This window comes from Plasmodium fragile (genome assembly GCF_000956335.1).
Source record: "Plasmodium fragile strain nilgiri unplaced genomic scaffold supercont1.24, whole genome shotgun sequence".
Taxonomy (NCBI): domain Eukaryota; phylum Apicomplexa; class Aconoidasida; order Haemosporida; family Plasmodiidae; genus Plasmodium; species Plasmodium fragile.
The window spans coordinates 73,856-95,790 of record NW_012192604.1 but is presented as its reverse complement, the minus strand read 5'-3'; the positions used below and the strand labels follow the sequence as shown (position 1 = coordinate 95,790).

The 21,935-nt window shown below is 45.9% G+C and overlaps 4 protein-coding genes across 4 annotated transcripts; 3 read left to right on the top strand and 1 right to left on the bottom strand.

Moving 5' to 3' along the window:
• Window positions 1-195: 195 nt before the first annotated feature.
• Window positions 196-2,568, top strand: AK88_02453 (uncharacterized protein; the record flags this gene model as incomplete). The annotated part of the gene is made up of 1 exon (XM_012480078.1): window positions 196-2,568. The coding sequence occupies one exon, from the start codon at window positions 196-198 to the stop codon at window positions 2,566-2,568; it is 2,373 nt and encodes a 790-aa protein (XP_012335501.1).
• Window positions 2,569-3,879: 1,311 nt separating this feature from the next.
• On the top strand, window positions 3,880-9,609 carry AK88_02452 (uncharacterized protein; the record flags this gene model as incomplete). The annotated part of the gene is made up of 4 exons (XM_012480077.1): window positions 3,880-8,856; window positions 9,017-9,180; window positions 9,280-9,350; window positions 9,476-9,609. 4 exons carry the CDS (start codon window positions 3,880-3,882, stop codon window positions 9,607-9,609), a joined length of 5,346 nt encoding a protein of 1,781 aa, XP_012335500.1.
• Window positions 9,610-10,077: 468 nt separating this feature from the next.
• Window positions 10,078-14,522, bottom strand: AK88_02451 (uncharacterized protein; the record flags this gene model as incomplete). The annotated part of the gene is made up of 4 exons (XM_012480076.1): window positions 10,078-10,131; window positions 10,282-10,415; window positions 10,538-10,635; window positions 10,768-14,522. The coding sequence occupies 4 exons, from the start codon at window positions 14,520-14,522 to the stop codon at window positions 10,078-10,080; spliced, it is 4,041 nt and encodes a 1,346-aa protein (XP_012335499.1).
• Window positions 14,523-16,737: 2,215 nt separating this feature from the next.
• AK88_02450 (serine/threonine protein kinase) lies at window positions 16,738-21,609 on the top strand (the record flags this gene model as incomplete). Its single annotated transcript, XM_012480075.1, has 1 exon — window positions 16,738-21,609. The coding sequence occupies one exon, from the start codon at window positions 16,738-16,740 to the stop codon at window positions 21,607-21,609; it is 4,872 nt and encodes a 1,623-aa protein (XP_012335498.1).
• Between the last annotated feature and the right edge of the window lie 326 nt (window positions 21,610-21,935).

Below are 21,935 nucleotides of genomic sequence, written 5' to 3'. Positions count from 1 at the left end.
AAAAAAAAAACAAGAGGAGTGGGAGAAGGTGTTTTTTCCGCCACACTGCTATACGCCATTAAAAAGGGGGGCCAATACAAAATGGGGGGAAGAAGCATATGTGAAAAAGGATAACAATGAACAGCGAAAAAAAAAAAAAAAAAACTGTCATTGAAGGTGAAGAAATAACAAGGCTGATCTTGAGAAATGTAAAATATGTCATTTTTTTTTTTGTACCATTTGGTCATATTTTCCCTGTTTAACTTTTCACTGACGTGTACCTTGCAAAGAGGAAAGAGTCCTGCCTACCTGGGACAACAGTACCCCCGTGACGCTTATACGTTTGGGCGACTGTCACTGAGGAGGAGGGATAAGACGAAGAGGTGTGCTGAAACGGGGAGCCAGAAGTTTAGCAGCGGGAGTGATGCACATTGTGTGAAGAAGGCCTACCTGTTTGCAGAGCCGAGACTTGCAGACCATGATGGGTTGACCTGCGAAAGGGGGGCCATCACATCACGTGGTGGAGCGATTACATCACGTGGGGGTGACCCCCAGACGGGGGAACTGTGTTCAGAGCAGATGGACATAAGGGAGAAGAGGTTTGCTTTGGTAAGAAGTGGAGTGGACAGGCTTCTCTACATCAACAGGAACCTGTTTGATGCTCTCCAGGTGGTAGGCAGTGTCCCTGTGGAGGGGGGCTCCACTGTTGAGACGAAGAAGAAGAAAAAGGTTCAAGCGGATGGACAGTGCCCGGAAGAGGTAGAGATGCTGTTAGAGGGAATGCGAAATTTTCATTTTAATGAGGAGCGAGTAAAAATTTATACCGATCTGATTGGAGAGATCGTGGATCAGGGAATGATTCCCTTGACCATTGTAGAGTCTGCAGGGAAGGTCGATTCGTTGGACAAGGAATTTCGCAATTACGTCGCAATGCTGTTGTTACGCGGGGAGGGAATTGTCCCTGTGGGGACTGGCCCATTGGCGGGTTCTCCCTGTGGAGGTACTACTAGTGGGCAGGCCGCTCTCCAACGACAGGATGAGGTGAGGGGCGTGGCAAAAAAATTGCTGCTCTTGAAGGAAGCAATCATGAAGCTTTCACAGGAGCATAAGGTAAGAATGGACGCAATATACCTAGACGAAGAAACGGGCGATGTGAAGGTGAAGCGGAACAGTTTCGAGGATGGAAGTGAAAGGAGGAGTAATTGGAAATTAATTTTTTTGGGGACAGGGTCCATGTACCCCTCAACGAACAGAGGCACATCATCCTTTCTCCTCCAAACGACAAAGAAAAAATGCAATGAGGCATTCCTATTTGACTGTGGTGAAAACACATTCATTGCTTTACAAAGGGCAAGCATAAAAATTAGCAAAATAAAAAATATTTTCCTTACACACTTGCATGGAGATCACTGCTTGGGGATTATTTCCGTGCTGACCATGTTAAGAAATTCGAACACGATTAATATTTATGGTCCTGAAGGGACTCACCGCTTCTTGAGGAACACGTTCAGCTCGACGTACTCGAAGCGAATGGCTAAGTTTTTCGTGTACGAGTTGAAGGGGGGGGCAGCAGTGCACTCTGCAAAAATGACTCCCCCCCCGGGAAAAGAATTAATCACTGCTGGACGAAAAAAACGGGATGACGTGGAGTTCATCCTGCCGAACGAGCACAACATGTATACAGTGTTGCGAAATGACTACTTAGAAGTGTTGGGCTTCCCCATAAAGCACACTGTGCCCACCATCGGGTACGTCATACGGGAGTTGAACGTCGAGAGCAAGTTCAATGCACCCTACATAGATGAGCTTATTAAAAAAAATTATAATGAATTGAAGAAATGCGAAAAGTTGGAGTACATCCCTTATAAAATATATGAACATGTCATACGAAAAATGAACGATGGGGACGTTGTGGTGTTTCCGGACAAAACGCAGCTTACGTATGGGAATGCTTATAAGGAGGTGTACAGGGGGAGGAAGATCGTTGTGTGCCAGGACACCTATGATGCATCCAGCTTGGAGCAATTTGCCACCGATGCGGATGTGTTGATACATGAGGCGACAAACAGCTTGATCGACTTAACTGACCAGGGCGTCGCTGCTCCGGATGGGCTGTGTGAGGATCACGTGGGGCCGCCCCTGCCAAGTGGTGTGCATGGGGGGGAAGCTCTCATGCGCAACGACGTCCCGGACAGGGGTGCCACCGCTTCTGTCAGCGATAACGCGGCGAAGAGCTCCTCCAAGCAGGTGCCCCCCGGGCTGGTGAAAAAGTACAACAAAATAATTGCCGAGCGGGGGCACTCCACGGCAAACATGGCGGGGACATTTGCGAAAAAAATAAACGCCAAGAAACTTATTCTAACGCACTTCTCCCAGAGGTATATTGGAGACAACAAATTGAAGAACATCAGCGTCATGCGTAAAATCGAGAGGGAGGCAGAGGAGTCCTTTGGAGGGATCTCTCAAGGGGAGAGTAAAGATGGCCCTGACTGCTCTAGCACCACTGATACAGGTTGCGATGGGGAAAGGGAAGTGATCGCTGCGTATGATGGGCTCATCGTGTATGTCCCTCCGCAGAGGGTAAAGTGATTGTGTGTGCGTTGTCGTCTGTGTGACAGGGAAGCAATCGTCATTTGAGAAGCGAACAAAACGGGACCGCAGCGGGGTTCACGCGAGCTCTATTCATGGGTATCGCTCGCTAAAGTTGCGTCTGCATTTCATACGATGCGTCGATTGTTTTTTTGTTTTTCATTTTTCATTTTTTATTTTTCATTTTTTGTTTTCCATTTTTTGTGTGCTTTATTTTCTCCGTTTGGTGTGGCCAGCACGTTGACGTGTGTCCCCTGGGGGCCACTGCCCATTTTGACTTAACTGGACCGAGGGATATTTATGTCCCCCCCTGAGAGGTGCGAAAAAGTGCCACTTGCATAATTGCCCTTCGCATGATATAGTTGCATACGGGGTGTGGAGGAAAATAAAGGGAAACACTTAAAAATAGGCTTTTCCGGGGCGGCAGGGCGAGGAAATTAGGTGTCGTCCCGCTTTCGTACAACCGGGGGACGAATACGTACACATGTGCACGTGGGGCAGACCGAGTGTTGGAAAAACGGCTTAGCGCAGGGGTGTATTCTCGCGCTTGCAATTGCGAGGAAGGAAAAAAAAAAAAAAAAAAAAATGCAAAAAAAAATATAGCGAACAAAATTGCACAGTGAAATGCAAACTGCATTGCAAAGTGAATTGCAAAATGAATTGGAAAAAAAAAAAAAAATGCAAACAGAACTGCACAGATACATTAATGAGGAAAAACTTGTAGTGGCAAAGTGGCACAGCGCGAAGCATGGCTGAGTGACGAAGAGCTACGCACAAGTTTTTGGCGCGTTCGCTTCTCCCCACACGAAAGACAAAAGAGGTGAGAAAGCGCGGCGGCCATCCGGTAACACCTGGCACATGTTCATTTCTCGCCAATTCTGAGTCAAACTTTTCTCCTTCCCGAGTGATACAAAAAAAGTGGGGAAGTTTACCTGCGTGTAAATTTCCAGGTGTGGAGAGAAGGGGAAAAAAAAGCATTGCGCCATTTTTGACCTCCGCAATAACGCAGCGCCCTTGGTTTGTTAACTAGCCATTTTTTTTTTTTTTTTTACCTGCACAGTTCAGGCAATTTTGACGTATACGAAGGATTTTTTTTAATTTGCAATTTGTATCCCCCCATTTGAACAGATAAAGGAATCGCGCGTAGGTACGTGCTCAACCTGCACATTTGTGTAACAGAGGGAAGTCGTATTAAACTGCGCGGGTTTATCCGTTCATTACACACTGGTTAGTGTTGTACCCCACGTCACCATCCCTGGGCAGGACACTGCTTCTTTGCGACGTACGCCAGGGCGGTGCGAGTGAGACAAAATGGGAACCCAGGACGCGCAAAGTAAGCATGGAAAGGAAGGTACAGAAGGGACGAGCAGGCAGGATGAGCAAGGAGTCCATACGAGAGGAGATTCCCTCGGGAGCATCGACGATTATCACCTGCTAAGTTGTGAGGGGATAGGTGAGAGTGAGTTAAAGGACATGGACAAGGAGCTGGAAAAGATGACTAACATGGGGGAGCTAAAGGAAATGACGTCTAAGGAGTTTAGGGAGCTGATGGGAGGTGGTGACCTGCATGGAGGACGCGACCTGGATGAAGGAGATAAATTAGGTGTTGATTTCAATCTCGGGAGGAATTCCCAACAGAAGAATAATCTGCCTCGATATTCTCAATTGAGTTTCCTCAACGATGATTTTCAGTTCAAGGAGGATTCTCATTTTACGAATTTGAATTCAAAGTCTAGTCGCAGGAGAGACAGTCACTTGTCACTGGGTAACATGCGTAACTCTTCCATTTTTAATTTAAGTGTAACGGACGACAATGGGAAGAGGTGGTCGCAAAATTACACCTCTGGTGGGAATGAGATATTTCATGCTTCGCTTTCGCGCACGGATAATGCGTATGATAGTGACTTGATAACGCCGTCCCCGTCGAAGGTGGAGGGCAGCTCGGAGGTCGACCCGGACAAGGGGGGCGAGATGGGGGATCCGCGAAGTGGTGTACAAAGTGGTGCACGAAGTGGGAGACGCTCCATTGACGTGCTCGAGGAGGAGCTAGATAAACTGAAAAGGGGCTTCCTACTAAACAGTGGGGAAAAGAGTCACATGAGTGACAAATCAAATGAAGATATGATGGACGGAGGATACGCAAGTGACTCTGAGTTTTTAAAAAGAACATCCCTAGACAAGAAAATTAGTGTCGACCTCAATTTTGGAAATGACGATTCATTGAATAACAGCAGATTGTCCAATGGTAGCTACTCTTTATGGGAGAGCAGAATCAGCACGTCTAGGAAGATAAGGCTAAACAATGAGACGCCAAAGAAAGGGATCCTAAAGATGAGCAATTCTCTGTCCCCGATAAAGGAAGTAGTCCCCCCTGAGAATATTAGTGCACGAAAGAAGTCGGTGCAGTTTTCCCATAGATCTATTGCCGTTTTTGATGACAAGGAAAAAGTATCACCTTTACATCTAACACAGTTTACTAGAATTTCTAGCGATTCTAATAATTCCGAAATGAAACAGAAAAGTGCATCTAACGGTTCTAGTTCTGACAAGGAAAAGGTCGATACATTTCAGCACAATTTGGCTAGCTGTATGGATAAATCACCAATTGATGAGCTACTGTATAGGTATGATAGTCTTAACGGTGCAAAAAGAAATTCTATTGAGTACCCGGTCGATGGAAATGCACCTAACGATTTCATGAGGAGACTGTCCTCCGAATCGATGCGATTTAAAACGAAGACCTCTGTGGATATGGTCCAGTCAGCTCGTTTATCCCCTATTAAGAATAGATTCCAAGGGGCGAACATTAAAAAGAGTACTCACCTAGATAGAAGCAAGGAGAAGGGGGAGGAAGAGGAGAAGAAAGAGGACCATGATGATGACGTCCTACATAAATTGCTAACCACCGATATTGACCAAATAAAAGAGGAGGATTTTTTAAACTATAGCCTACTTAGCGACTCTAGGGAGTTTAAAAGCTACGGTCGGGTGGGCAGCGAGGATGTGTATGAGAGGGCTCCCAGCCAGCATTCCAAGGGGGGAGGCGAATCACAGAAGGGTGTAGATGGAGATGAAGTTGAGGGGGCTACGACCAGCTACAGGGTGAAGGAAGAGCAGGGGATAGGTAGAAGCGGGGAGGAGGTGGAGGAAGACCCGTTGGACGCGAACAATGCGAACAGTGCAGAAGGGCAGTGTAAGGAGGAGGAAGTGAGACAGGACACTCAGGTGGGCACTGCGGGTAGAAAGTCCATCCTGGAGAGGCTTCCCACCGATGAAGCAGTGGCGCCAAAGGAAAACGTCACAATACAGTACAGGGCGTCCACGCATAGGCGGAGCGAACACACGAGGGGGGTCACCACACAGGACAGTTTGTCTGAGGGGGACAAGGGAAACGAGAATGCAGGTGAGAGCGGAAATGTAAAGGATGGTGAGCGTCATGCGGCAAATGCAGGTCACTTGGAAGGAGAGACGCAGGGGATGCAGCAGCGGAACAAGCGGGATGAACCCATTTGGAGACCGTTCGCTGAACGTAGGCATGGCACCCAGAGGGAAACGATAAACATAGGGGCAGTCCCCAAGGAGGTACAGCACAACAGTTTTAAGGTAGCCAAAGCGAACAGGAGAGCTAGCTACAGCGTGAATATGCATGCCAGGGACGATGAGGCGCAAGCGAAGTTCAGGAACAGGAAGAGCCTAAGCGAGAGGGGAGAGACGGGTGGGAAGACCCAAGTGGGCTCCGCGAGTAGGATGAGCGTGGTGGCGAATGATGAAGTGGGGCAGGAAGAAGGCAAGCACTGCAGGTTGAAGGAGCTTCCGGGGACGGGCGCAGAAGAGGATGACATGGGCGACATGGACGAAGTGGAGGAAGCGGAGGAGGACAAGGAAGCGATGCTTCAAAAGGCGAAACTGTTTAATCGGGCGGGAGGCGAGCAATACACGGAGGAAGGATGTTACGGTGAACTTTATGCAGGGGACGAGGACCATGTGCAGGTGGCGTTGGGGGAGGCTACACAATTGAAGGCCCGAGGGAGATACACTACGCACATCGACCAGGGAGGCTTTGGGGGAGGGTCCAGCGACGACCTGCATGAGTTGGGCAAGCACGCAAGGGCCAATTCAGACGAGGGGAATTATAAGAAGTATGTATATGACGAGGTTGCGCGGGGTGAGGAGGATGTGGGAGAGGGGTTCTTCGTGGAGGGTGGTTTGAATTTGGCAGAGGAGGAAGAAGCCTCCCACAGCGCCGACATGGGACCCTACAGGGGGGAAGAAGCTGCGCATGAGGTGGAGGAAGCGGCCCACGAGGGGGAGGAAGCGATGCATCAGGACGACGAAACGCAGCATGAGGTGGACGACGCGGAGGAGAGGAACAGGCAAGAACAGACGCGACGAGAATGGACAGAACAAAAGCAGCAACTGAAAAAAAAGTTAAACGAAAATTTAATAAAAAAGCAAGAAATGATAAAGCAAATGACATTAGCAATTGTGAGAAGGTGTAGGATATACTCGCTCAAGGAGCTAAAGAGTAACAAAAGAAATTTAATGAACCTGATGCATCTGTATGAACACATACGAGACATGATGTTTTCCTTCGTTGGCAAAATTAATCACCTGAATAATGTGAGTGTGAAATTGGACGACGCTATTCTAAAGTATGAAGTCACACAACTCAAGTGTAGTAGAACGAAAAAAGCAATTGAAACGCTGAAGAAATATAATGGTAAAATGGAGACCAAGGTAAAGGAGAAAAAGAATTTATTAGCCAAGCAGGATAATGTGTTGAGTAAAAAAATGAAAAAAATTGAAGCGATGACCATGGAACTAACCAAATTGAAGAATATATATAATGAAGGGTCTTTAAGGAAACAAGAGATTCATTTAATTAATTTATACAAGAGGAAGATGGAGGAGCTGAAGAGTATAGAACTGGTTAAGGGGTTGGTCATTAATAACTTTAATAAGTATGGTATTAATTTTGAGCTACTGAATTTTAATTACTTCAATTTTTCCACTTTGTATGATTACCGGGGTGTGGATTCGTTTTTCCTTCACGAGGGAGACGTTGTGATGAATCGGTTGGGTCAGAACAGGGAGGAGCATGTGTTCAACGGGGGGGAAGCGGCGCAGCAGCAGCATCAGCAGCATCAGCAGCAACAGCAGCAGCAGCACAAGGGTGAAACGACAAGCGGTGTTGCAAACGGGATGGCTGTTTCCAGCATAACAGCTGCTAATAACACCCATGGGTCAGGTCCTGCACAGGATGGAGAGTACCTGAGAAAGGGGATGACTCACAACTTGTATGAAATAAGTGATCTGTACGAACGGGAGTGTAAATTGAAAAACAGTTTTAGGACGAGGAAGGGGAAGAGGAATGCAACGATTTTGAACAGCCATGTGTCTGAGGAAGACATGAATTCTGCCTGGCCTTATAACATAACCGTGGATATTATTTTTTGTAATATGAGTAATGTGGGGGTACAAAGGGAGGCGGACAATTATATTGTTTCATCCCCAGTGAAGATAAAAAATATGAAGCACCTGATTGCTAATAAAATGCACCTCTTGGGTGGAGAAAACGGAGGAGTGGGTACCCTTGGATGTACTTCCGCTGAGGCAAGTAGAAAGTATATTAAACTTTTCCGGCCTTACAAGATACAAATGAACTCCTTTGTGAATTTTAAGGACATCACCTTGACCACATACTACAAGTATATAAGCAGCGACAACCTGTACCATCACATCTGGAATAAACGACACGACAGGGAAAGCTACTCGCTAAAGGTGAACAGTCTTCAAGATGATGAAAGACAGAAGAGGAGAAAGAACGTGCACCTTGTGAAAAAAAATATGGAGAGCTACTCGTACTACTGCAGCGATAATCATGTTGGTGTGGAGTGGAAGGTGCAACTTGAAATTGTTAAATATAAACTCCTCGAGGTGGTTAACAGACGCCTGCAGAGGTACACGAACCGGGAGAGTGCCAACTTGGTCAACGGCAACGCGAACACTCTGCATCAGCGACATGGCAACGCGAATGAGCCGAATTTTCAACAGAAGGCGGAGGTCGCCACGGCCAAGCCAAACAAAGAGGCCCTCATGTACCTGGTGGAGGAAGCAGAGTACTGTAGTATCATCCTGAATAATGTCCTGAGCCAGTACAAGCATCTGCTCAAGTGCTTCCTCTGTCTGTCCAACACCTATTTCGATTACAACCAGCACGTGGTCATTTTCAAGACCATCGTTTTGTCCCAGCAGATTTGTCCCCACCCGTTCTGGCTCTACCTTTACGTGAGTGCCAGAGGCGATTAGCGAGTAGCGGCGCGATGTAGTGCGCAGCGTGCGTAACGTTGTGCGTAGCGACGTATTTAGTGACATGCGTAGCGTTGTGCGCCGCCCATTGTGCACCGCTCATTATGGCGCTTTTTTTTTTTTTTTTTCCCACCGGCAGATAAACCTGGAGGAGGCGTTCACGTTCGCTTCGCTCCTCCACGGCATCGTCCAGGTGAAGGTGGAGAGCGTCGACGAGGAAGACAAGTACAACGAGGACTGCAAGGCGCTGAACAGCAACATTGTGAAAACGCTCCAGCAGTGCATCTTCGCACTCAAGTCGAAGTAAGTGGCGCGCCGTCGTATACGTTCCGTGTAAGCAGAGTCATTTCACCATTCTGCCTCAACCGCATCACCCGTATCGCTTCCCCTTTTTTTGTGCAGACCGCTGGATCTCTCCGAGAGGATAAACTCCTACAACGTGGTGGACGTGATATATGCCGTCGTCATGAATGGTATAAAAAGAGAGAGAGGGAGTGTTGCGTCGGGGCACGTGGCCCATACGAACTGTGCCACACCCACACACATCGTACTGAGTACCTCCACACACACACACACACGCACACTCCCCCTTCTGTAGAGAATTACAATTTCCACAGCTACCAGAACAACCTAGAGGACAACATAAAAAAATTGACTTCATGTGATACATTCATAAATGGTGTTGTGAGTAAGAACATTGTCGTCCCGGTAGAAATTAAAAAAGTTATGTGATGTGATGAAGACCATGCGTGGGAGGTGACGCGAAGAAGGAATGAGAGGAGGTGTCCGCCCGCCCCCTTCTCCCCCCTACGGAGAGAATTGCCTCCATGCGCCGCGAGCAAGGTTCACTTCGAATACAACGTATTGTTGACGAGGCGAGGAAAAATACATCATTTGAAAAATTTTTTTAAAGCGACCTTGTAGCGAGAGAAGAGACAATAAAAATGGGGGTAAAAAAAAAAAAAAGTGTCTTTTTTGTTCAGTGTTTTACCACTACATTTTTTTTTTTTTTCATTTTTGCTCCCTATTTTTTTTGCCTTTTTTTTTTTTTTTTTTTTTTTTCTCATTGTTAATTACATTTTTAAATCTTCAAAAGGTACATAAAAAAAAAAATATAAAATAAAAATGTGTATCGTGAAACAAATGAATTATATGAGGTAAAAAAAAAAAAAAAAAAAGGGGGGTTCCCGTCCCGCTGTGCTAGTTTTTCTTCGTTTGGAGGACAAAGGCGTACATGAAGTCCGGGTTGTCGATCTGCAGTGGGGGTAGGGGCGGTGTGAATGAGTGGATCCGTTGCGTGGGCGCGACGAAAGGGGGTGTACCACGGTCGATCTTTCACCCTTGGCAGGATGATCGCTCCGCGCTGCTTTGCCACGTCGCCGCTTCACCCATTTGTACACTCACCCCGAGGTCCTTGAGGTAGTCCTCCTTCATGGGGACGATAAAGATGGTCAAATTATTGTCAATGATAACGGGGATGTTTTTCTTCTTGCTGAAGTGCTCACAGATGTGCAGGAACTTCTTCTTCTGCTTGACGGCTGCGGGAAAAACGGGGGGGAGGTTTTTACGTTAAGAAGATGAATGGGTGTGTATGCTTCGTTGCCGCTGCAACTAGACAAGCCGCTCCGCACATGTGACGACAATCTGCTCTCCCTTTTACTTGGCCCCAACTGCCAGATGGAGTAATCGGTGCAGGAGTTGCGGATGTTCATGAGATTCTGCACGTCGCTCTTTGTCTCGACGTTGAGCTTGGGGTAGCTGTGGGGAACAAACGGAGATTACATATAATGTGCGGAGGAAAATGTGCAGACAGGAAAATGAACGCGGCGGACTAACGGAGCAACGCTCCTCTTATGTCACGTCACGTCATGCCATGTCACGCCGACTCACATCTTCAGCTCCGGGTTGCCGTCATAAAAGTTGGAGATAAAGTCGCACTTGTACTTTTGGTTCACATAAAAGGAAACTGTTTTTTGAATTTCGTTATAGTCGTTGAGCTCGATGCCGTCGAGGCTGTTAAAGTCGCTGTCTGTGTTCTGTTGCGCGTGGTGTCGGTTGGTGGAGCCTGCTTCTTCTTCCCCTCGAGAGTTATACCCAGGGCCATCAGCACCGTCCATGCTTTTGCTGCTTTTGCTTCTTCTCCTCTTGTGCCTTCTATGATGATGATCATCATGATGGTGGTGACGGTCGTGGTGGTCGTGACGGTGGTTAGAATAATCATCTGCTGCGATCGTTCCCTTCCTTTTGGAAGACCGTCTTGCTTCTCTTTTATCACATTTTGAATAACCACCTCCCGCATCACGTGTTTTGTCATATGCTGTGTTACTGTTGGGATAAAAGTCCCTGGCAGAAGATCTGTACTTCCTCCTATACATGGATGTGCTAGGGGAACGATTTCTTCCATACATGTTGGGTCTTCTCTTCACATTATAATCATCCCCCTTGTCTGTTGCATGTCTTTTAAGGCGCACTTCTGCTATATTACCGTCATGATTTCCTTCCTTCCTCAACAGATGCATCACCTTTGAGTCGATAAAACCCGTGTTTCTCTTTTTCATGGTGGACTCTAACCTCTGTTTCATTTTCCCATTGTCGTATGCAAGTGCATCTAACAACCTCTTTCGAGTAAAGCTGACCTTGTGTTGTTTCCCGTCCCCCTCCTCCACAAGAGAAGAGAAGTCTAGGTTAAGCATGGTATTATTAGATACTTGTAGTCCATACATGTGGTTCCTCGCCTTTATCGCATCAGCCACAGAGGCATATTGAATGAAGAGACAATTCTTCTCGAAGACGTACTTGACGCTTTTCACAGAACCGAAATGTGTGAACATGCTCTTAAGTATGTTAGCTGTGTTGATAAAATAATTTCTTAACAGATTTCCTACCCAGAGACAGACGTTTGCTTTGCTAGGGCAGGAGAAGGTCACCTTAAAATTATTTTTTTCCAGCACCTTTTTCGCCTCCACGCAATTCCTGATGGTTCGGAAGGTCAGGTGGGCGTACCGCTTCCCGCTCGCCGCACCCGCTTCATCCGTCTGTTTCGCTTTCACTACCTGCTGCGTTTGTTCTGTTTGTTCTGTCTTTTCCGTCTTCTCCGTCTGCTCGGTCTTTTCCGCCTCATCAGCCTTCTCTACTTGTTCCACCTGTTCCACTTCCTCCGCCTGCTCCGCCTCATCAGCCTTGTTCTTGGCCTTCCCTCTCTTCTTCCTCGGCTTGGGTGCGACCGCCTTCTTCGCGCCCTTGCGCTTGCCGCCCCTCTTGGGCTGTTCCCCCGCTTCCTCGTTGGGTGCATCTTCTTCCCCTTTAATGGGTGCAACTTCTTCCCCCTTGAGGGGTTCCTCTTCCGGGTTGGCTTCTTCCCCCTTGACGGCTGCATCGTCCGGGTTGATCTCCTCCCCCTTGATGGGCGCCTCTTCCGGGTTGGCCTCCTCGTTGGGTGCATCATGCTCCCCCTGGATAGCATTCTTGAAGAACCTTTCCTCGTCCACTTCCATACAGACAAAGAGAGAGACCTCCACACAGAAGCAGCGCATTTTTTCGCTCGAAAATAACTCGTTGATGTGTTCCTTGACTTTGTTTTCATTATCCAAGTGGTCCGGCATGTTGGTTACGAGTAAGTACCGATTATAAACTTTGGTACATCCAAATGATTCTACAAAATCGAGGTGATTCTTTTCCACAGATGCATCTTGATCCCATTTTAGAACCTGTTTTATTTTCCTGTCATTCCAGGTAGGATTATCTACCATTTGATTTTCTTCACTGATACCAAAGGGGTTGTCCTCATTAAATGGGGTATACTCTACTGGCTCCTCGTAATGATTCGCTTCCCTTTCAGATGTGAGCACTAGGTTCTGGTGTTTATTATGTTTACCTGTTTTTCCATACTTTACAAGCTTCGAAGGTTTCATTGTGTGTGCAGAGTGAGGGGCATACTCTTCGTAGTTGTTATAAAGCCCGTGGGTTGTGGCGTACTCCTCATAGTTGTTATAAAGCCCGTGGGCCATGGGGTACTCCTCACCGTTGGGGTGGTTGCCACCATGGTACTGCTCATTATTGGGATGAGATTTGTTAAAGCTATTATTGTAGAGGGGCCCTGTGGTAGAGGTAGGCATTTCTCTTGAACGGGGGATTATTGGAGGAGGGGGATGGTTTCCTCCAACAACATTGATCATACTTGTTTCACCGTGAGTGGAGTTGCCAATATGGTGAGGCGGGGGAGGCACTCCCTTCATGTGCATGTTTCTACTAGACGTGGGAGGTTGATTGGGGTAGGACACGTAAGGAGTATTTCCAGGGGGAGAATCAAAACTGTTTTTTTTATATACACTTGAAATATATGTGTTGGGAAAATTTTCCGTTATATTTTTTCTCTTCACGTGAGGGGATAGTAGCTGGTTGTTTGGCATTCTATTCACATTTCCTTCATTGCCTAGGTGAGAGGACGTGTGGTGTGGGTTGTTCGGGTGGGTATAATGAGGGTAGGGTTCCATTTGGCCACTACCTCTCCCCGATTCACTGAAGGACTGGTTATATAGCGTGCGCGATGTTGGGGGAGGAGGTGGAGGGGGCTGCACATAATTTACGACATTATTGAAATTTGGCATATCATGCAGGGGGGCCTGATCCGGATGGTGTTTGTTATTTGGCATGGGTCCCCTGGTGCGGTTGTGCAGGTTGTTGTGCAGGTGGTTGTGCAGGTTGTTGTTCATGGGTGCATTATCCTGTTGACTGAAGGTCATGTCGGATGGAGGAACGAATTCGTTTATCATATTTGCACTGGAGGATGGTGGGACAAAGTACGTATTCGTCTTCCCATGTGGTACCATACCTTTCACTTGATTATTATATGTGTAATTGTTGAGCTGGCCATTTTGAACATGTGTGGGAGCCGTGTTCAGGTAATACTTCCTATTTTTATATAGCTTTACGGGTGTCTTTCCATTTTTAGGGTTCCCTAATTTGTCGTGATAAGAAGTGGAGGAGGCATCGTTAAGAGTTCCTCTCATTTGCCCTGTATCAGATGGGTCTTCCCCTGGTCCAGCTGCACCCCCCATCCTCGCATCATCCCTCCTTTCCTCATATGTCCCGTACACAACTTGTATTCTCCTATTTTTAATTTTTACATTGTCCAGTAATTCCTTTGCCCGTTTGGAACTCTTAAGTGAATTAAAAATAACGTGAACCCCCTCGTTGTCGTCTATGAAGGAATTTCTGACCTTGCCGAAGATACTCATGAGGGAAGATAACCTGTGACTTGACATGTCTGCGTAAAAGTTGAGGAGAATCACTTCTTTGTTTAATTCATTATTTGTTTCAATTCGATCATATGGTATTTCGTCCTCCACCACTTCTCCTTCTTCTTCCTCATCAGATGACATGTTTTTTATTATGTCTTCAATTTTTTCATTCACTTGGTCATCGTCCAGGGGGCACTCCTCCTGATCAGAGGCGTCTTCACGGTTTGCAGCATTGTCTTCACGGTTCGCAGGACCGTCCTCCCTACCCCCCGCAGAGTCATCCTCCTCACCACTCGCACCATCGTCTCTCTTGTGTTGCTCCTCTTCCTCATAATCAATTGCGTCTTCTTGTCCTCCATTTTTCTCCGTTTCTTCCGTTCTCGAGTAAATATTTTTAAGCCACATTTTTCCTCCGCGGGTTTTCCATTTATGGGGGGGGCTCCGGATGGCTTCGCCTATGCGCGGCGGCTGCGTCTACTGCGGCGACGGCCTGCACTGCTGCTTCGGCTGCGACCCTGTGTGCGCGTTGCTCCCAGCCTAATCAACCCGTAGCTACGTGCACGTGGTAGAAAAAGTATATCGAATGGAATGGGGAAATGCCCCCCTTTTGATCAGAATTATATTTTCACTTATTTGCAATGGTGTTTTGTTTTGTATATCATTCAAGCTTCATCATTAGGGGTCAAGCACTCATCCTTTATGGGGACCTATACGTGGGGGGGGGGCGGAAAATGATATTCTTTGGGGGAGTCACCAAAAGGGGGTGCGGTGGCCACATGCTCGAAGCCAATTCGACAGTGTGTGAAGTTGTCACGTGGCGAGAACAGGTAAGGTAGTTGGTCTGCGCACATGCAGGGGGTTTCTACACTAGCGCGACGAGCCTACCTGAACAAGCCTCATGAAGAACGTTACGTTATATAGGCAAGCGAACGGGGGAGGGGAAATGAAAAGGGATGGCGCAATTAGCCGTGGAAACAATTACACAATGCTAAAAGTCGCAGTTAACATTGGGCAGCTCATTTACGCCACGCTTGTAAAAGCAAAATGGAAGGGGGGGGGGGCGCGTGTGGGTGGGATAGTGAAAAGAATGTTAGCCTGACCAGTAGGAAAAAAAAAAAAAAAAAAACAATAGGGGAAACACAAAATCGGGAACACAAAAAGGGGAAAAACAAAGTCAGAAAAAGTAAAAGGAGTAGGAAAAACGGCTAAGCTAAAGCATTTTCATATAACAATGACGTATCCCAAAGCATGTGCTAAAAAAAAAAAAAAATAACTGCGTTTTATTTGTACACTTGTATCCGCATATGCGTTTTTTTGTTAAAAAAAAAAAAAAAAAATTCTTTGAAATTCACCCTATAAAAAGAAATACAAAAAGGGATGTAACAGTTGGTTTTTTTCTGGCCAGGTACTGCTCTTCAATTTTGTACAATTTTGTATTTTTCTTGTGGGTACCTTTTTTTTTTTTTCTTCTCCTTTCCGCTTGGCACTTTTTTTTTTTTTAAGTTGGCTTGCCAAACAGCACACCGCCTGGTGGGGGAAGGGGCAATCGGAAAAAGAAAAGGAGAGGCACCTCCCACCTCAACTTGCGTAGGTGCTGTGTTTTATACACGTAGTTACAAATAGGCGACCGGCGAACTACGGGTGTATGCCCTAGTTGGCATGATTATCAGTCCATGCAGCGGTGGCCGCAAGGGAGGAACAACAAAAAAAAAAAAAAAAAGAAAAAAGGCACAGTCGGTTACGCACGTGTGGTAGGTACAAATGCATAGTGTTATGGGTGTTGGCCTCTAACCTCTGACCCTTAATGGGGTGACCCTTTTTGTGTGCCCCCTTTCAACGGTGTCACTACCCCCACACCCCAACTTTGTAACAAGTTGGAAGGCAAAAAAAAAAAAAAAAAAGAAAAAAAAAAGAACGAACAAATTGTAGAGAGCAAATATGATGGCGTGAGGGCTTCTCCTTTTTCTGGTTGAATTTTTTTTTTTTTTTTTTGACATTTTCGCAGAGGGAGAAAATAATTTAAAGTACACATAGGAGAAGCGAAGGTGCGTTTGGGGAAGGGCGCCTTTTTCTTTTCTTTTTTTTTCCCGCCAAATGGGAATAATCACCCATAATCGGTAGCAGGGGAACACACACGAAGGGGAAGGATAGCTCGAATGTGTTAATGGGAGAGGTGGCTACTATCGTCGTGTTGTCCCTGTACTAACCCCTGTGCATTATTTTGTTTTTGGTTAAGGTGCGGAAGCCGATTTCCCCCGTTGGCCATCTCTCCTCCGGTGTGCATCCATCAGGAGATGTCCCTTCCCTTGGGGGAGGCAGCATTCGGAGCACTCACACATGGGCCTCACTCCACACAGCAGCAAAAAGGAGATCGTACACAAAAAGGTGGGAAAAAAGAACAGATCGACGAACAACTCCTCTCCCCTTCACCGCCACTTGGCCAGTTCGCTTGCCTCCGAGGGGTTCAACCCAAGAGAGCAATTGCGTATGTGAAGGAAAGGGGGAATATTTGATTTGGGTAAAGCTTTCACCAATTTGATAACATACAAGAAGAGCAGAGGAGTGCCCGATCGTTGTCCTTGCGTCACCGCCACCACGACCACCCTGCCCTTACGTCGACATGTTCCACCAGCGTTGCCAGTCGTCTGAATTCCTACTCGGGATTCAAAGCTACTCCCTTGATGAGGGGATGGGGAAAGGGAAAAAAACATCTGGGGTGGTCAGGTCAACAGGAAGAAGAGAAGACGTACCATCTCATGGGAGGACAGAAAAAGGAAAGCACAAAAATAAGTACAGCTCAATCGCAAGCAAATTTGAAAAAGTAAAACGCCTGAACCACCCCAATGTGTGCAGTTACTTCAATTTATGTCGAAGGGGAGATGACTTTGTATTAACCTCTGAGTATTACTCTTTGTCCGTGTACGATCTGCTACGCGAGGAAGAAATGGACGTGGTCAATTTTAAATGCATCCCGAGGGCGGTAAGCGGAGCAGCACTAAACGGAGCGACATTGAATGGAGCAACAGTGAATGGAGAAAAGGATTGCTCGAGTTCTTCCCAGCAGGGGAGCATCTCCAGGAGGAAGCTCATCGATGCCCACACGACGAAACAAATAATTAAGCAAATTCTTTCTGCAATTGACTACCTGCACTCCAAAGAAATAACATGTTTGAATTTGACCTTGAAGGATCTGCTCGTAACACCCAAGGGAGAAATAAAGATTCATAATTACTGTGTGTCGTACTTGTTTGGTAGCTACTGGTGTGATGGGCGTGATGGGCGTGATCGGTGTGATAATTTTTTTAAAAGCACATTGAGGTGGTTGCCCCCTTCCCAAGCAGAGACTATGACCAGTGTGAAGGTGAAGGGAGAAAAAGACGGTGGGAAAAAGAACAGACCAACACGAATGAGTATCCCCTGTGCAGACAAACGGTTTGTTAATAACGCCTTGTACTTCCCCCCCTTTTTCTTTTTCAACGATTTAGTGCATGTGAATGGAAAAAAAAAAGGATCTTCCAACTGTGATGTGTTCAAACATGTTGATATCTTCAGCGTGGGGATAATTATCCTGCAGTTGGTGAATGGCATATTTGACTTTCATTTCCTTGTGAGGAATTGTGGACCCATTTGTGGCCAGTCCACATGCGAGAAGAAGTCCCGCTTGAATGAACTTCACCAAGTTGTGGGGACACTGAAGAGCATGTGCAAAGACAGTGAGGAAGGGACGCAGCCAAGTGGAAGACGCAATGGTGGTGATGAGACTTCACTTTACATTAACAAATCAGCAGAAGGGGAAGGCACATTGGAAAAGGTGAAGACCATCTTTGTGTTCCTTTTGTACACGAAGGCTTATCATCTTATGGTCGATGTGGGCGCTTCACACGAGGTGAGTCTCCTAGACATGAATGTGTATGTCCTCTTTCGTGCATTTGGGAGGCAGCGCTACCGGGGCGGCGCGGACAGCGCAAAGAAGAACGTCGCGGGGAAGAACGGCGTGAAGAGGAGCTGCGCGCGTGCGAACCTGCTGACCTACCGGGTGGTGAAGAGCCTCATCGAACGCCTCGTCAACGTCAGCGTAACTGTTCCATTTGTCAAATGGGTGGAAAAATTATTCTCCGAGTTTTTCACTCTACACGTGTTGAAGCAAAACGTGGAGAAAATAATGCACCAGGGGGGTGAACATAATGAGATGATTTTTTTTTTTAACCTTTTGCACAAGTGTTTGTCTTTACGAGGTGGTGAGCAGAATGGTTCCTCTTCTCTCCTTTCTCATCCATACTTCTACCCCCGGGAGGATGGCGCACCCATTTTGCCTCGAGGCACGAGCGTGGTTATGAAGCAGTGTGGAGGGGAACAACCACAAACGGTGCCTTCCCCCAAAGGTGATGATTCAACCCCCATAAAAAGGGATAACAGCAGCCACGTGGTGATAACCCCCCAACAGGGAGAGACGGTATTAAATTGTCTAACCCGTTTGAAGGGAGAAAAAAAATTCGAAGCGACCCATTACAACCGTTACAACCACTACAACCGTTACGTAGTAGAGTACGTCCGAAGCAATGTCATGGGAGACCAACTGGAGAGCACACATTTTATAATGACCAAGGACATACATTTCTGGTTTGAGATGCTATATAGAATGGATTACCTGAACCAGCTGCTCTACGTAAATGGGGTTAAGAAGGCATGTAGCATTTTGAGATTGCCTTACATAGCCTACACAAGGAAGAAGCAGTTTTACGAGTTATTTTTTTTTAGCTTTTATAAACTCCTTTTGTTGGGGAGATACCAAGGGGTGCTTAAGGTGTACTCTCATTTAATCAGAGGGGATTCAAATGTAAGGTGTTCACGAGGTCATGGAAGTTTTGGGTGTACCTACAAAAGGGTCAAGTGTCGTGGTGACTTGTTCACCAAAGGTACCTGCACAAATGGATATACCTTTTGTGTGAAGGGGAGAAGACGCCTCATGTGTAAGAAGAACACACTCGGTAGGATCACTCACCAGGGTGTCCTCACGATAGACAAAATTGCACAGAATAAGTGGGTACATACGAGCGCATACCCGTCTGATGGGGTAAAGGTCGCCAAGCAGGAGCAGCGTTATGGAGATGTTAGTTCAGATCACTTGGGTGAAGTAGCAACTAACGAGGATGGTATAGCCCATTCATTCTTTTTCAACATTCCCACTGAAGGGAAATACACGTCTCTGCCGCTGCACGATTGTAGCGCGAAGAGAGTGTTGGGGGTGAGGCTGGTTGAATTTTACGACGCGCTGGAGGATGCATATATGTTAGTTCATTCGAAGGTGCAGAACGGTGGAAGCGACCCAGTGAATAACGTGACATGCGTGTACGAGAAGGATCACTCCTTCCTTTACCAGTATAGTCTCCACGTGAAATTGCAGAAATTACTAACCTTCGACCCGCTCAACAGGGATGAATTAGAGAAAGAGGTGAGGAGAGGATTCCCAGGGCACATGCGTGGGGTAGCCTACCTCACTCTGCTTGGGTATAAATACTGCTTGCTGGTGAGGCAGGCATCGGGCAAGAAAGACAAAATGAGACGATTAATTTGTGAGGCTTATTTGAGGGGGGGCTTCAGGGAGACGCAACAAGAGAATTCGCCAGGCAATTTGGACGAGAAAGGGAAGATTAATCTGTGTAGTGGAGACCTAGAGGGGAGAAATGATGGACGTTGCGAGGGGGGAGATGAAACAGAGGAGGGGACTACCAATAACCACCCCTTCGATACAGCCAAATTATCATTGGAATACTTTCTTAAAAAACGCAGGAGATATAACGACTTGGTGGGAAGCCCCCAATTTGCAAAAAAAATGCTCACGCTAGAACTACTACTTAATATAAAATTGGGGGTAAGAAATAAACACCTAAGAAGTTTGCTCCTTCCATTATGTCTACTCTACTATGATAGTACTTACTTATGCTACAAGTGCAGCAAGCGGGTGGTGCAGAATTATTTGCTCGATCTTTACTCAAGTGAGAACAAGTGGAGGGAATTTGCTTTCACTTTTAATTGCCTGCTAAGTTATTACGCCCCTGAATTGACTTTATTTTTTTTTAAAAACGACATTAAGGTTGAAAGGGTGGTTTATAGTTGGGTCTGTTCCCTATTTTCCAACTTCTTCGATTCACAAAAGTTTTTTTGGCTACTTGATAGGATTCTTACTCAGCCAAGGTATTACCTTTTTTTTGTCTGCTTGAGCATTTTAATTTATTTAAAAAGACACATTGTTATGAACATGTGCAGGGATAATTTTGAGAAGAATATATTTTCGCTAGCTAGTTTGGTGAACCTAAATTTTGTTTTGAAGACCTCTATGGATATGTTTAGCACTTGCCCCATGTCGCAGATGCAGTTTCCTCAGGTAGGCAGCGATTTGGGGGAAGAAACGAACACCCATGGAGGCGTGAACAATTCCAATCATACTACGAACCTACTTGAAAATGAACGGGCCCATATTAACTACCTCCCCTATCTCATCAGCGATGCCAACTGGGTGCGCTATTACGTGCATAGGGACACATTTAGGGTGTACAGGAAAAAAGGCGCTAGTGTCTCCGTAGGTAGGGACTGCGGCAACGGTGGAGTAGCGGCAGAGGCTCCCTCCAAAGAGAGGACAACTTTAATTAAAAATGGCTTGGTAAGTAGGACAACTGTTAAGTCGTTAAGGGGAGGGGCAAATGAAACAGAAATATTAAAGCATGAAAAATTAAAACATAAACAATTAGAACTGGAAAAAATAAAACTTAAAAAACTAAACGATGACAAGTGGGGAGAAAGTGCCGACTTTGCCAACTTGCTCTCACCAGCAGTCGCGCAGGAAGATGAAACAGTTGACGCACACAATAGCAAGGCAAAAACGCGAAGCGTTGCGCATCACTGTGAATTATTTTTACACAATTACAAGATAAACAAAAAAATAAAAAACTTAAGTGAGTTCGCTCACTATGAAACGGATGTCGTGACAAATTATCAATGTGAAGATAAGAAGATGGGGAAAGAAACAAAAATAAAAAATAAAAATAAAAGCAGCGGAACCAAGTGTGTGTACTACAAGTTAACAAATAAAAACGTTAAAAAGAAATTCAATAGGGAAGATCTTGTGAGGCTGTGCAACTTTCCCATGTTTCCATTTGTATATATCACAGACTTGGCGAGCGAATTATCTCTTGATAATTACATAATTATTGATATGAGATCCCCAGAACAATTTAAAAAAAAAAGACTAAAACATTCTGTTCACATTAACACCTTTTTAAATAACTTTAAAAAAGGAGTTTATATCAACTACACAGATGGTAGTTACGAGGTGGACACCCACTTGAAGACAATTATTCTCGCATTTAGCAGCTTCACTTTTGACTTTGACGCCATTTACAACTTTTTGAACTTAAAAATTAAGCGTATCACCATTCTATGGGGAGGTTTGCATTGCGCCTTCAGTGGTTTGCCGACGAGTTGTTTCACTTAGGGGCAGCGCAGGGCATAGCATTAGTGCTGGGCGACTTGGGATTGTCCCCCTGTGCCTTTCAGCTAAGTGGCGCGTTTAATTGTCTTTGTCAAAAATTTTGCCTGACCCAGCTAGCTTTTTTTAAGCAACATTTATATATATATATATATATATTTTTTTTTTTTTCTTGTTCTTTTTGCTCTTGTGAGGAAAATTTACCTGACCCCGCTAGCTTTTTTTTACCACAATTGGTTTCTTTATTCGCTTTTTATTTGCTCTTTTTTTTTTTTTTTTTTTTTTTTTTTTACACCGTGCACACGTAATTGCGCTGCGCGCACACTGTCAAG